Source organism: Vipera berus (genome assembly GCF_964194415.1).
Source record: "Vipera berus genome assembly, chromosome: 2".
NCBI lineage: Eukaryota > Metazoa > Chordata > Lepidosauria > Squamata > Viperidae > Vipera > Vipera berus.
Window position 1 is genome coordinate 116,080,932 of NC_138203.1, and position 16,333 is coordinate 116,097,264.

At 42.0% G+C, this 16,333-nt stretch overlaps 1 protein-coding gene across 5 annotated transcripts in view; it reads right to left on the reverse strand.

Annotated features, from left to right (window-relative positions):
- Positions 1-314: 314 nt before the first annotated feature.
- Positions 315-16,333, reverse strand: part of ODAD3 (outer dynein arm docking complex subunit 3) — a 36,035-nt gene continuing 20,016 nt past the window's right edge. For 3 of the 5 annotated variants that reach the window (XM_081320602.1, XM_081320600.1, XM_081320603.1), the window contains 3 exons: positions 15,787-15,942; positions 2,375-2,459; positions 315-1,567 (listed from right to left, as the gene is read on the reverse strand). In XM_081320602.1, coding sequence (XP_081176728.1) covers positions 1,437-1,567; positions 2,375-2,459; positions 15,787-15,942 — 372 coding nt within the window. In that variant the 3' untranslated portion in view covers positions 315-1,436. The remainder of the gene's footprint in view (positions 1,568-2,374; positions 2,460-15,786; positions 15,943-16,333) is intronic. The other 2 variants (XR_014025510.1, XM_081320601.1) reach the window with 2 other exon arrangements.

Here is a 16,333-nt window from a genome sequence, read left to right on the forward strand (position 1 = left end):
CCAAGAGCTTCTGTACCAGAGACAAATTCCTTGTGTGTCTTGGCCAAATAAAGTTTTCTAACAGGGTGGAAGAAAGATGCCCGAGGAAGTATAGCAGGGAAAATGAAAGAATTCACATCATCTCATGCATGAATTTGGAAAGTTAAAATGAACCTCTACCCTCTGCTTTTTATATGAAAGGGATCAACAATTGTGTCTGCAAACCTAATTTGAATGTTTTTATGAAACAGAGCAGGAGGAAGCTGCACAGAGTTAAACATCAAGAATATGTTCTAAAAAAATCAAAATATTTTCTTCCCATTTTCATGGGACAATATTCCTAATTACATACATTTATTGAGCTTGGTTACAGAGCCATCTTTGGTCTTTGGGGCTGTTGTGATTCAGGGTCAGCCTGTGGGTTCGGCAGTTGGGTCGGATGACTCAGAGGAGGAGGAGGAGGGGGGTGTTGAAGAGCTTGATGAGAGTCCTCAGCCAGGCCCCTCTCATCTGGTCACAATGCAGACCCAGCTGTGTGAGCCTGACAGTGTGGATGAAGATGACCCACAGCTGGCCCTGTTCAAGGACGCCCGACGCAGGAGGCAGTCAATCAGGAGTAAACAGAGGAAGGCAATGGGGCTCCTCGGAAGGAGGCAGAGAGAAGCCACGCCCTGAATTGTATTTAAGGGGGAATGCATGGGAGGGCTGGTTTGCTGAAGGCAACCGCTTGAAAAGCTCCTGTTTCTTGGTTTGTGTCTTGTTCTATTTGTTTTTGTAGCAATAAATTTGGCAGGCGTAATTCCAGCCTCTTGCCTTCTTGTAAAAGGGGTTGTCCCTGCCTTTTCTGCAGGGCCGGTAGCAGGCTGGTACAGAACAGGGGCACTGAAAACAGTTCTGAATGCAATCTCTTTTAATTTGGCAGAGGCAGACAACATATGGGCAATTTCAGCCTGAACAGGGTTTATTGCATCATACACAACAAACAAAGAGTGATCTAATCTACAGAGAAAGTCACAGAGAAAGTGACACCCGCCCTTGTGATACAATGTTGGGGGGTGGCAATATCAGTCAAGTTTAGGCTCAGCAGATTTTACAAATTCCGAGAAATAATCTGGATTATTTGTATGGGGAACTAGATAAATTTTCCTTCCCTCCTTCAGAAGCCTCAAGGTCACATCTCCATAGATGAACCCACACTCCTCATACAGCTGAGAAATAAAAGGCAGTGAAACAGGAGCTAGACACTGGCTTCAGCTCACTGAGTTCACATATGCTCTGTACAGGGAGAAGGAACAAATCCACAAATGGGTCATTTTTTTCCTGAGTTCTGCAGAACTGATGGTCATAAAATGTGGGACTGGCCTATGCAGGATATCAGTAACTTGGAAGCACTTTTAATAGCCAAGGAGGTTGAAGCACAGGAGGATCTAAGGAAGATAGGGCTACACAGAATGCAATCACAGCTTCCCATCCTTCTTTCTGTAGCGAGTGCGACGTTTGGTCTTGGCCTCAATGATCTGCTGAGATTGACGCTTCAGGGCTGCCCTTGTCACCACATCAGCATCATCCTCCCCACTGTCCTCTTCATCTGCAAATAAATAAAAATAGACCAAAAATATTACAGTGCCACAAGCCAAGGAAGATTATCCACCATGACAGGAGAATAAGGTCCATGAGTGGTAAAATCTGTCATAAAACGAAGGCCTGAGTCAGAAAACCACAACTCTGTAGCTGTCTTACAACTAAAGGAGATAATGTGTCTGTGAAGCCAAGGCCATGAGTTCGGGGCAACTAGAAGACTTTGTACTTACAAAGGAGTCATAAAAGTAAATTAATAAAGACCACAACCAACTGGTGCAAGACTATGACAAATTTGAACTATCAATTTTCAGATTAAAAATAAAGAAACTAAAATTTGCATGCTGTCTACCTTATATAATATACTCATCATATGCTGTTTTGTGAAATTTTATGTTTTTTTCACATTACGAAAAAGACAAAAAGAAATGTTAAGATACTATTCCCATCACTGAAAATTACACCATCCAAAATAATGTTAGGGCAGTTAACAATTATATTAAATGTATATAAAAAAGAAATGACATTTTAGATCACTTCTCTTTTTTGTTTGCAAGCCTATCTTAACAGCCATAAAGGCAAGCAATTTATACTTTAAAAAAGTATAAACTATTCAGTAGTTCCACAATCATGGCATAACCTAAGATGAAAAACAATCCAGAGTCATAAGAAAAAAATAACTTTAACTGCTGGATAAAACTTGATTCTGTCCTCCCACCACCTGTTGAACCCCTGGATACAGAGCCATGGAAAAGGCAACATATAGTTTTTGTTCTGTGGCCACATTGACCTCCTAACCTCTGCCTTGCTTACTTACCATAATACATATCCTGCTTCTGCGCAATGGGAAGTTTCACTCTGGTATTGAAGGCAGGTAATCTCCTCTCAAGTTTAGAATGAAACTGCAACAACACAACTGCACTTTAGATTGTAGACATGGGGGATGGCAACAACAGTTGGTGCACTGAGAAAGAGGCTAGCAAACCTGATAGCTCAGCAATTCTGATCTACATTTTTCTCACCAAATTAATAGGGCTAATTCAGATGCATTAAAGCTTATGAAACTGTATAGCATATCCTATTCAAACAAGTGAAGATAGGAAAGAAGGAGCTACTGGGTAAGGTATTGAGTTTTGAGCTAAAAAGCAACATCAAAATTCTTTATAAAGCCACGTACTTCCTAGGATGACTACTTTCATTTGGTATTAGCTTACAACTAGCCTATCACAAAAATATCTATTGGCTAATCACAAAATATGCTTAACTAGGTCAGTGAAAGATCTAGAAGCAGTATTTGCCTAACATGCTAAACCTAATTACTTCTAATCTTACTTTGTTTTTGTGGTTTTATTGTTTTATGCAAACCTAGCCCATTTGATTAATTTATGGTTCACTATATCCTGAAAACTCAGAAAACGGGTTAAAACAGTACACATGTTAAATGTGTTATATAAACACGGCCTGTTTTTAAAAAAATGGAATTTGCATGAAAAACTCAAAATCTCACTTGACTGGGCCAGAGATTTAATAAAAAATGTCCTTCAAAACTGGAAAGCTTTCTTGTTGGTACAGAAATTTCAATCTAAACTTGAGCAGGCCAAGAGTAGTCCCAGGACCTGTTTCAATCTATATGTCAACGCTGTAACATTGGATGTTCCTGCTCTGAAAACTGATGGAAATTGCAGCCTATTTTTCTTTGCTTTTAACATGCTTTTTTCTCTGTTTAGAGATTAGGTGTTGAAGGGGGGATGGGGTGAATGCTTGAGCTCAGCTAGCCATAATAACATTGCAGCTCCTGGGAACTCAAGGACACAAACTGATAACGTTTTGAGGGCTGAGGAGCTGGTCTGAAGAGCTGGGGAGACACCCTATGCTCGGGCTAATTGGAGAATGTGATTTATGACTGCTTCGTGGGGTGGAATTGCAACTTGTTACTTTGTACCTGGGGGAAGGGAATCTAGTTTTGGGTTCAACTATGTAGTGCTGATACTTTTCCCAAATAAAATGTTCTTTAAGGAAGAATTCTTGCCTTGAAATTCTTTAATGGGTTTCATCTATCGGAACCATGTCATTAACCCAAAACTCCTTTCTACCTTGGCCACCTTGGGGTCCTGAGCTCCAGTCACCTTCCCTAAATTGAGGGGTAGGCTGACAAAGACTTGGGGAAGATCTCAGCATGGAAAAGGAAGAAGCACCTGTAACTAGCACCCCAGCCGAGGCTGCTGCCTCAGTGGAGGGAGCGCAAGCCATCGCACCAGCAGAGAAAGAAAGCTTGGAAGCCTTGCAGATGGGGGCAAGATGCGGGAGCTGATCTGGACCCCGGAGTGGACCTTGCCCACCGGAGACTCCAAGCTTCTCGAGGCAACCCTGCCAAAGATGAGCTGTTCGAAATGCCTGAAGCCGACTTGCTGGCAGGAACCTCTTGAGAATCACACTCCCCAGACTGTCGGGGAGCCAAGAGATTGGCAGCCATTGAGGACTCTGGAGAATGGAAGTACCTGTCTGCAGTCCGCAGCCAATCGGTGGAGAAGTTAGTAGAGAGATTCGAGGGACTAGAGGTGAGAAGTGGAGAACAACTCTCCCACTCCTTGCCTGCAAGTGAACACGATGACTGGTGGGGCAGATGCCTAAGAGAAGCCCAGCCCCACTGGGTAGCTTCCCCGCATTCAAAGCCACCAGCACTAACCTCCAGCCTGGTAAGGAAGGAGAGTCTTGGCTGCCACTCGGGACATGGCAGTCCAGGTCATCGCCACCCCTTTAGAACTCCAGAGCGCTGTTCGTGACACCAGAGCCCCAGTCACCAGAGAAGCACTGGTCGGCGTCGATCATCATGATCTCCCAACAGGCACCGCTGCCGTAATAGTGCCAGATGGCGGAACTACAATGACAGTCCCGACCGACACCCTCACTACCAAAGCCTGAGCCACCACCAGTATAGTCGAAGCCCGGATTGTCACAGGTGTCGTGGGAGCCCTGACCGTCATTACTATCGGTCACACAGCCCTGAGCATCACTGTCAGTGCCGCCCGAGCCCAAGGCCTGCGCAGGGAGAAGACCCAAATGTGGACATTCAATGAGATTTAATTCAACAACTGCATGATCTGTTGGAAAGACAGCAATAGGTTGGGGCACTGCAGCCGCTGGGGGGCCTACAGCAATTAGGGATGCTGCAACCACCACCGGGAGGTCAACAACCATTAGAAGCACAGCAGCCATGGGGGGGCAGCAGCCCATGAACGCACAGCAGCCGATGAGGGGCCTGCAGCAATTGGGGATGCTGCTGCCGCTGCCGGAAGGTCAACAACCATTGAGAATGCAGCAGCAATGGGGGTGGGAGCAGCCCCTGAATGCACAACAGCCGCTGGTGTAGCCTGCAGCAATTGGGAATGCCGCAGCCACCATTGGGAGGTCAACAGCCATTGGGAGTGCAGCAGCTGCTGCAGGGAGGCCAACAACCATTAGGAGTGCAGCAGCAATGGGGGGACAGCACCCCATGATTGCACCACCCCTTAAAGCAACTTTTAATGGCAATCCAGAGAAGCTGATTTTCTTCCTTAACCAAGTACGCTCCCACATGAATCACATTGTCAATTTTTACCCAGATCCAGCTGCTATGGTCGACGTTGTCATGGCTAATCTGGAAGGGGAAGCATCTGAGTGGCTAAACAATCTGTACAATGAGCAAGCGCCTGAACTGAAAAATCTCCATTTCTTTCTCCTTGGATTGAGGGCCAGGTTCAAGGATCAATCCGTAGCCCTCAAAGCAGAGAAACAAATTCACAAAATAAAGCAAGACGGTAGATGAGATTTTCGCGAGATAGCAGGTTGGATTGAAAGATGGCCTGAGCAATCCCTAGTGCATCACTTCAAGGAGGGGCTAGATGATCACTTTTCCCAGGCCTGCATCTACCAGGCTGTCCCTGATCAATTGCAAGAGTGGTATCAGGTGGCAGTGAGATTGGATGTCGAGCTTGCTTCTTACAAAAAACCATCCCTTCCAGAAGTTGGGCCGAAACCAGAGCAGACCAGGTGGCCACGGAAACCCCCAAGCCACCTGCCTGTCCACCAATCAAATGCTTCAGGTGTGGAAAACAGGGGCACCGAGTGGTGAATTGTCCGATCCTGTACCCCCAACAGGGAGGTAGATTGGGGCGACCGGTGAGGAAGAAACCAGCCCAACAGCCGGCAAAAGAAAAATCAAGCTCGATCACATAAGAACCCATTACCCAGGTCACGTCGCCCACACAGGAGAGTGCTGACCCCAAGCCGGACCTACCATGTTCTGCCCTCCTATGACAGCGCCAATGAAGGGGAGAATGATCCAATGGTGACTCAACCTGTTCCACCTTTTTCTCTCACTGCTAAGCTCGTAGTCCCTAAGACAGGGGTACAAATGGATCTGAAAGTGCTAGTGGACTCAGGATGTTCCCAGTGCATTATCAGTTTGCCAATTGCCCTCATGATGGGTATACGAGCAAGATTGCTCTCCAGGCCCATGAGGTTCGAACAGGCAGATGACTCCTTAATGGGAGGGACTTTAGTCACCCATCCGACAGAACTTATACGTTTAGAAATAGGTGAACATTGGGAGTTCATCCATTTCGTGGTGGCCCTGAAGATGACTGTGATTTTAGGTCTAGCCTGGTTAGACAAGTGGAAACATTTTATCTGGTGGGAAAAGGGGATGAAAACTGTGAGACTGCCCATAGGGCCCAAACCCCCTCTTGAGTCTGCTGACGTTACTGGAGGGCCAAAGCCATTTACCGAATCAGCAAAGATAGCTGCCACTCCCCAGCCAGGCAAACAACTCATTCCCAGTGAGTACTGGGATTTAGCGGAGGTGTTTAGTGAGAAAGAGTGCGACATCCTGCCACCCCATTGGCCAAATGACTGCGCCATTGAACTTTTAGCGGGGGCTAAACTCCCAAGGCTGACAATGTACGCTATGACCCCCCTCAAAATGGATGAACTACAGCAATATGTGAACAAAAACCTAGGGAGAGGCTTCATTGAGCTGGCTAAATCCCAGGTGGGGGCTCCAGTGTTATTTAAAGATAAAAAAGACAGGTCACTTCGTCTCTGCATGGATTATAAGGGGTTAAATGCTGTGAGCATAGGAAACAAGTACCACCTCCCCCTCCTGAAGGACCTACTAACCCATCTAGCAAAGGGATGCGTCTTCAATAAATTAGATCTAAGAGAAGCATACTACCATATACGAATAAGAAAAGATGAATGGAAGACCACTTTTAACTGTCCTATGGGCAGCTACCAGTTTAAAGTTATGCCATTTGGACTACAGGGGGCTCTAGCTGTCTTTATGCAGCTGATCAAACAAGTGCTACAATTGCAAGAAAAAGTATGTGAACCCTTTGGGATTACGTGGAGTTTTGCATGAATTGGCCATAAAATGCGCTCTAAATGTCATGTAAGTCACAACAATAGAAAAACACAGTCTGCTTAAAATAATACTACACAAACATTAGCTGTTGTCATGTTTTAATTGAACATAAGATGGAAACATTCACAGTGCAGGGTGGAAAAAGTATGTGAACCTTTGGACTTAATAACTGGTTGACCCTTCTTTGGCAGCAATAACCTCAACCAAACGTTTCCTGTAGTTGCAGATCAGACCTGCACAACGATCTGGAGTAATGTTGGACCACTCCTCTTCACAAAACTGTTTCAGTGTAGCAATATTCTTGGGATGTCTGGTGTGAATCGCTCTCTTAAGGTCATGCCACAGCATTTCAATCGGGTTGAGGTCAGGACTCTGACTGGGCCACTCCAGAAGGCGTATTCTGTTCTGTTGAAGCCATTGTTTTGTTGAATTACTTGTATGCTTTGGGTCATTGTCCAGTTGCATCACCCATCCTCTGTGGAGCTTCAGTTGGCGGACAGATGGTCGTACGTTTTCCTGCAAAATGTCCTGATAAACTCTGGAATTCATTTTCCCATCAATTACAACAATCTGTCCAGGCCCTGAGACAGCAGAGCAGCCCCAAACCATGATGCTCCCTCCGCCATGGTTTACAGTGGGGATGAGGTTTTGATATTGGTGTGCTGTGCCTTTTTTTCTCCACACATAGTGTTGTGTGTTTTTCCCAAACAACTCAATTTTGGTTTCATCTGTCCACAGTATATTTTGCCAGTAGTGCTGTGGAAGATCCAGGTGCTCTTTTGCAAACTTCAAACGTGCTGCAATATTTTTTTGGACAGCAATGGCTTCCTCCGTGGTGTCCTCCCATGTACTCCATTCTTGTTTAATGTTTTCCTTATTGTAGATGTGTCAACAAAAATGTTAGAATGTGCCAGAGATTTCTGTAGGTCTTTAGCTGACACTCTAGGATTCTTCTTTACCTCATTAAGCATTATGCACTGTGTTCTTGCAGTCATTTTTACAGGACGACCACGCCTAGGGAGAGTAGCAACAGTGCTAAACTTTCTCCATTTGTAGACAGTCTGTCTTACCGTGGACACATGAACATCAAGGCTTTTGGAGATACTTTTGTAACCCTTTCCAGCTTCATGCAAGTCAACAATTCTTGATCATAGGTCTTCTGAGAGCTCTTTTCTGTGAGGCATGGTTCACATCAGACAGTGCTTCTTGAGACCAGTAAACCCAAAACAGGTGTGTGTTTTTAAAGGGCAGGACAGCTGTCAGCAACACATCCAATATCATCACACTGATTGGAGTCAAGGTTGGCTCACTCCTGGCTCCAATTAGCTCTTGGAGAAGTTATTAGGCTAGGGGTTCACATACTTTTTCCACCCTGCACTGTGAATGTTTACATGTTATGTTCAATTAAAACATGACAACAGCTAATGTTTGTGTAGTATTATTTTAAGCAGACTGTGTTTTTCTATTGTTGTGACTTAGAGCGCATTTTATGGCCAATTCATGCAAAACTCCACATAATCCCAAAGGGTTCACATACTTTTTCTTGCAACTGTACATGATCATTTGTACAAGGGGTTTTGGTGTATCTTGATGACATCCTGATATACAGCAAGAATATGGCTGACAATGTGAAACTAGTGCGAGAGGTGTTAAAGAAACTATTGAATGCCAAACTATATGTTAAATTGTCGACGTGTGAATTCTATCAGACCTGACTGGATTATTTAGGCTACAGAATTTCCAGTGAGGGTATTGAAATGGATCCTGGAATAGTGAAAGCCATAATTGAATGGCAACCCCCAAAGACTCACCATTTCAAAGCATGGATTGATTACAAAAACTTAAGAGGCACTGAAAACTCCTCTCAAGCTGTCCCCGAAGCAAGTACGGTGGACGCAGTATTTTAACCGGTTTAACTTCACCCTGAAGTACATACCGGGAGGGAGGAACTTTTTAGCTGGCGCTCTATCTAGATCGCCTCAATACAAGAGTCAGTGTGAAGACAGACAGAGGAGAATGGTGCTGGAGGGGATCAAGTTACAGTTTCATCAGCTGCTGCTGGAGAGCAGAGGATGACGCGTGCCACCTTAAGACGAGCGAGACAAGAGCAAGAGCAAGACCAGCAGAAAGTTATGGAACTGCCAAAGCGTACTTACAGTGAAGCTGTGGGAGGGGCGCGGCCCAAAGAAGTTACAGGGGTCATTGCAGACGTGCTCCAAAAGCTTCGGGACGCCAAGAAAGGCGACTAAATTTCTAACTTGGAATGTTAATGGATTAAACTCACCACAGAAGAGAAGGAAAGTTTTTCAATATTTAAAACAATTTAAGACTGATGTTATTTGTTTGCAAGAAACGCATATTAGGGTTATGGACCAAAAGTACTTATCGAACTTAAGGTTGGGTACGCAATTTGTTGCTTCTGCGATGAATAAGAAAAATGAAGTGGTTGTCTACGTTAAAAGTACTCTAACAGCGGAACTAATTGAAGTAGATAAGCAAGGAAGATATGTTATGATAGATTTGCTGTTAGAAGGTAAAAAAACGCTTCTAGTTGGACTGTATGCTCCTAATCAACAACAAGCTGACTTTTTTAACTTACTACACACAAAGGTTACCCAATTGGATTATAAATCTTTTATTTTTATGGGAGACTGGAATGGTGTCTTAGACGTACAGATGGACAAAGCTGGTTCTTTTAAGCGTGTCCCGAGCCATGCTAGATTGCCTAAATCTTTTTTTGAAATGAAGGATGACTTGGAATTGCGAGATATTTGGCGTGATACACATCTACATGAAAAGGAATATACTTTTTTTCTGATAGACATCAATCTTTTTCCAGGATCGATTTTATTTTATTGACTAATGACTTTTTTTCTAGGATTAAGAAGGTAAAGATCTGTGCAAGAACTATTTCTGACCATAGCCCAGTTTGGTTGGAGATCAATAAGGACAATAGGGATAGGCGCTCTTGGCGCGTAAATGAGAATTTGTTTAGAAATCAGAGAAATGTGGCAGAATGTAAACAGCAGATGAAGGATTTTTTTGAAATTAATATGAATAAGGATACCTCTATGGACATGGTTTGGGATGCTAGCAAGGCCTACATGAGAGGGGTGTTGATATATATGAATAATAAATACAGACGTACCTTGGAAGTCAGAAGGAAAGAACTGGAGAATGAAATTAGGGAAAAAGAAAAGGCCCTAATTTTGAACCCATTGGATGTGAAGATTAAGGAGGTTATTAACCTATTAAGAGGACAATTTGATAAGTTGATGGCTGATCAAGTGGCAACCAATTTACGGTTTGCTAGGCATAATACTTTTTGCAATGCTAATAAGCCAGGTAGATGGCTAGCCTACAGGTTAAGGAAAAAGCAAAGGGCTTCTAATATAGATAAAATTGAATATAAGGGAAAGGTTGTGTTTCAACAGGATCTTATTAAGGAAGCCTTTGTGGATTTTTATTCTAAACTATATGCTAAGGAGAAGATTAATGAAAAAGACATTGATGTATATTTGAAGAATGCTAGCATCCCGGTTCTTACGCAAGAACAGAAGGAGGAGATTAATCAATTGATAACAGAAGAAGAAATTCTTATAGCAATTAAGGAACTGAAGGTGGACAAAGCGCCAGGTACGGATGGTCTGACTGCGGTTTATTACAAAAATCTACAATTGGAGCTGATAAAGCCGTTAAAGGAATTGTTTCAGACAATTCAGAGGGGGGGGAAAGGTGCCTCCGTCTTGGAGAACTGCTTTTATTTCTTTGATTCCGAAGGAAGATCAAGATGCTACTCAAGTAAAAAACTATAGACCGATATCACTTTTAAATACAGATTACAAGATATTTGCCAAGGTGTTAGCTAATAGATTGATGAGGGTTCTGCAACAGGTGATTCATGGGGATCAAACCGGGTTTATTAGTGGTAGACAAATGAAAAATAATGTGAGGCATATAGTTGATGTGGTGGAGTTTTTGGAAAGGAACAACCAGATCCCTGCGGCGCTAATTTTTCTAGATGCTGAAAAAGATTTTGATCAATTGAATTGGCAATTTTTGATGAAAGTTTTAGATAAAATGAATTTTGGGGATAAATTTTTGCAACCAATTAGGGCATTATATCAAAAACAAACTGCTCGAATAATAGTTAACAATAGTTTGACTGAAGTATGCAATATTGAGAAGGGCACAAGACAAGGGTGTCCATTATCACCTTTATTATTTGTTTTAACATTGGAGATATTATTGGTAAAAATACGGAAATCGGAAAGAATTAAGGGTATTCAAATTAGAGATCAGGATTATAGATTGAGAGCGTTTGAAGACGATCTGGTTGTTACGGTGACCCAGCCAGAAAACTCTGTTGTGGACCTGATGGAGATAATAATGCAATATGGGAAGGTTTCTGGATTTAAGGTTAATGGACAAAAAACTAAAATTTTGGCCAAAAATATGACAGTATCGCAAAAGGCCCTTTTAGAAGGATTAACTGGATTTGAGATTGTTAAAAGGGTCAAATATTTGGGGGTGTTTTTGTCACCCTCTAATACAAAGTTATATAAAAATAACTATGAAAAGTTATGGGGAAAAATTCAAAAAGAATTGGAGAGCTGGGAAAAACTGCAATTGTCTTTGCTGGGTAGAATTGCAGCAGTGAAAATGAATGTCCTGCCTAAATTTTTATTTTTATTTCAAATGATACCGGTCCTTAAAAAAGATTCTAATTTGGAAGAATGGCAACGGGGTATCAATAAATTTGTTTGGGCAGGGAAAAGGCCACGAGTTAAACTTAAGATTATGCAGGATACTCGTGAAAGAGGTGGTCTTAAAATGCCTAATCTTAAATTATATTATGAAGCTGCTGCGTTATCAGGAATAAGTGATTGGATTAATTTGATACAAGAGAGATTATTAAATCTTGAGGGCCATGACTTGTTATTTGGCTGGCATGCATATTTGTTGTATGATAAGAAGGTAGATAATGTGTTTAAAGTGCATATTTTAAGACAGGCATTGTTGAGAATTTGGAAGAAGTATAGACATAAGCTAGATTACAAGATGCCGTTGTGGGCAATCCCAAAACATGCAATAGAAAACATAAATGTTGGCTTCAAACATGATGTGACTACGTATAAGGAGATTTTAAGCTTGGAAAGAAATGTCTGGTGTTTGAAGCCGTACAACCTCTTGCGAGATGAGAAGATTGTTCAAACTTGGTTTCAATATACTCAGTTACGGGCCAGGTGGAAAGAAGATCAGAAAATTGGTTTTGCAATGACTGATGAAAATTTGATAAAGCAAATTAGAAACCAGGGTCCAGCACATATCAAACGGATATATCTTGCATTGATAGAAATTGATTCAGAAACAGAACTTGTTAAAGACTGTATGATAAAATGGACTCAGAATATTCAAGAAGTTATTTCAATGGACACGTGGGAAAAGATCTGGGTGAGGAATGTAAAATTCACGCAAGCCCAAAACCTAAGAGAGAACTTTTATAAAATGTTTTATAGATGGCATTTAGATCCTAAAAAGCTTGCAAGTATGTATCCGAACTATCAGCCAAAATGTTGGAGGTGTGGTGGCGAAGATGCAACGTATTTTCATATATGGTGGACCTGCAAAAAGGTTAAGGCTTTTTGGATAAAAATTTGGTGGAATATGCAGAAGATCTTTAAGCAAAGGATAAAGTTTTGTCCGCAATTGTTTTTGTTGGGCATAATTACAGATGCTACTGTTGTGGACACTAAGTTGATGTTGAACTTAATTACAGCAGCAAGACTCTTAATAGGTCAATATTGGAAAAAGGAGGAACTGCCGACTATAGGAGAATGGACTCTAAAGGTTTCTGACCTGGCGGAAATGGCAAAGATCTCGGCTTACTTGAAAGATCATTCGCAAGAACGTTATATTATGGAGTGGAAAAAGTGGATTGATTATATCCAGAACAAATATGGGACTAAAAAGTTTCATTTAGCATTTGAATAAGTTTTCCTTTCTTTTTTCTTTTCTTTTTCTTTTTATATGTAATATTAATATTGCTTGTAGTTATTTTATATGAGCTAGAGGGCGACAGAATTAATAGTTTATTGTTGTTAGCATATGTATGTTTATGATTGTTTCTTGTTTTTATACCTTGTACTTAGCTCTGGGAAGTCGGGGGGGAGGGGGGAATGGGGGGGAGGGATAGGGAGGGGTAGGTAGGGGTGGGGGGAGGGGGGGATTGTTAAAGATAAAATGTACTGTAAAACTTTTCAATTTAAAAAAAAAAGAGTCAGTGTGAAGAGATTAATGAATCAATCATACCTACACTGCATGTTGCATCTCAATTAACGTTGCCAAGAGCCCCATCTTTGAGAGTCCCAAATCCCGACGATCCTGGGATGAGAAAGCTAAAACAAGAACTCCTCAATGATCGATGGTTCAAGGACAATCAAGCCACTCTGATGTGTAGGGACAAATTAGCCTACAAAGGGGGGAAGTTGTATTTGCCCGAAACCCTCTGCCTCAATGCTCTCCAGCACAGTCATGAAAGCAAGCTGGACACTTCGGCTATTTAAAAACACTGCATTTTGTTCGTCGGCAATTTTGGTGGCCAGGTTTGAAATGGGATGTAGAGAACTACATCAAAAGCTGTGCGGTGTGTGCCACCATGAAGAGGATTCCAGGAAAGCCCCCTGGACTATTACAACCGGTCGTGGACCCTTCCCAACCATGGCAAGAAATTGCTATGGATTTTACAGTTGAGTTACCTGAGAGTAGAGGAAATACAGTGATTTGGACTGTGATTGATCTTTTTTCGAAGCAGGCTCATTTCAGTGCCTGCAAAGGACTCCTGTCGGTCCAGAAACTAGCTAAGATGTTTCTTAAGCACATTTACAGGCTGCATGGCAAGCCAAAGCAAATAATCTCTGACAGGGGAGTGCAATTTACGGCCAAATTCTGGAGGGGTTTTCTCAAACTAAATTCACTCATCGTAGGAGCTATTGTCGGTTTCTCACCTGTCTAGGAATGGGGTGGCTGAAAAAGCGAACTCAATGGTGAAGCAGTACTTCAGATGCTATGTGGATTATCAGCAAATGAACTGGACTAACCTCCTCCCTTTCGCAGAGGTAGCTTATAATAACACTGTTCACAGAAGGACTGGGTTTACGTCTTTTAAGATTGCCACAGGAAAAGAATTCAACCCAATAGCTGAGTATCCTCAGGGACCCTGTTTCCCAAACTCTTGACCAGTGAGTGAAGGGGTGGGGAGAGGTTTGGGACAAAACAAAACTTGCTCTGAAAAAGGCTTCCGAGACATACAAAAAACAAGCAGACAAAGAGGGCTCCCCAAAGGTCGTTCCAGGTTGGGGAAAAGGTTTACTTATCCACAAAATATTTACGACTCAAGTTGCCTAGTAAGAAATTGGGACCGAAATACCTCAGTTCCCTTCTCCATTGTAAGGATCATAAATCCAGTTACGGTGGAGTTAAAGCTTCCCAGACTTTTAGGGAAAGTCCATCCTGTGTTCCACTGTAGCCTATTGAAACCTTTTCGGGGTTGTACTCTACAAACTCCCCATAAGAAAGCACCTGGCCCGCTGGTGGTAGCCGGACAGACACATTATGAAGTGAAGCGTATTCTTGATTCTAGACTTTACAAGGGAAAGTTGCAGTATTTAGTATAGTGGAAAGGATACCCATTATCCGGGGCCACTTGGGTAAAATCTAGCGATGTAAAAGCCGATAGGCTCATTCGTAAATTCTATGATAAACACCTGAATAAACCCTAACCCTAACCCTAACCTATGGTTTGGTTGAATTGCAGGATTTATCCTTTTTGTAAAGGGGGGCTGGATGTCAATGCTGTAACATTGGATGTTCCTGCTCTGACAAATAATGGAAATTGCAGCCATATTTACTTTGCTTTTAACATGCTTTTTCTTCTGTTTAGAGATTAGGTGTTGAAGGGGGGATAGGGTAAATGCTTGAGCTCAGCTAGCTATAATAACAATGCAGTTCTGTGGGAACTCAAGGACACAAACCAATAACGTTTTGGCGGGCTGAGAAGCGCTCTGGGCTAATTGGAGAACATTATTTATGACTGCTTCGTAGGGGTGGAGCTTGCAACTTGTTACTTTGTATGTGGAGGAAGGGAATCTAGTTTTGGGTTCAACTATGTAGTGCCGATACTTTGTTTCCTGAATAAAATGTTCTTTAAGGAAGAATTCTTGCCTTGAAGTTCTTTAATGAGTTTCATCTATTGGAACCATGACACTATATTTATATGAATCATACACACAGCCAAAGAATGCCACTAAAAGTTCTACCAACTGTTGTAATGTCTACTATGATCACTGACTACCATGAACCTCTGTAGAAGCTTGGTGGAAAGGTTTTCTTTGGTCATTTTTAAACAAAAAAAAAATATTACAAAAGATACCATAAATCCAATAACCCCTCATTCAGAAGAAACTAAATTTTGGAGTGTTGCTTTTGGAATTTCACTGCTTGGTAAATTGGGGAACAGATAGCTATAAAGAATCTCCATAAACTGTGGAGTCCTTGGTGCTGTTGAAGGTTGGCTGTTTGCTCCAGATGTTTTGTTACTAGACTAGGCAACAAGTAGCAACAGTGCTACTTTCTTTTTTCCATCCACTTCAGCAGCACTTTTCTTGCACATCTGCAAGAAAATAACTAATCTCAGAGAGCACCAAGGACTCTACAGTTCAATCCTGAGCTATATAAATTATTTTCTATTAATCCTTATAAAACAATAATACATTTTTAAGAAAATATATTTCTATGTTGCTGATGTCTAAAGTCTGATCTGGACTCACCTCCACTTCTTCAATTCTCCTAAGAAGCTCTGCCTTGTCTCGACCCTTCAAGAATTCCACCAAATATAGCAATTTCTCTTCTGTTTGAGCCATGAGATCAAGAACATATTCACTTGCTTTCTCATCCAACTCCATGGAAGCAAAGTGGCTATCTTCCTAGGAAAAAGAAGCGCTGCCAACTGGCCTGGGTTCCAATATAGCACAAAATTCATAAATTTGCTAAAAAAACTAATCTGCTCAGGGTCATAAAGAAAACCACAACAAAACACCAAATGCATTGCTTTTTAGTTGTTATTGTTTCCAGTAAGGCAACAAACATTAGTGGTCTTTGTAGTGTTCATTATAAACACTAGCCTCTCCTATCTCCATCTCTTCCATTCCTCCTGTCTTCTGTGAAAGGACACAATCAGCCCTCCCTTTTGAAAACATGGGAAATAGCCATGATGTTAAATAATACAGTGAAAATGGGAAACCATGGTGTCAGCTGGGTATCAAACAGCTTAGAGGAGTTCTTCATTAAAAATTTGACAGACCCAACCATAGGCAT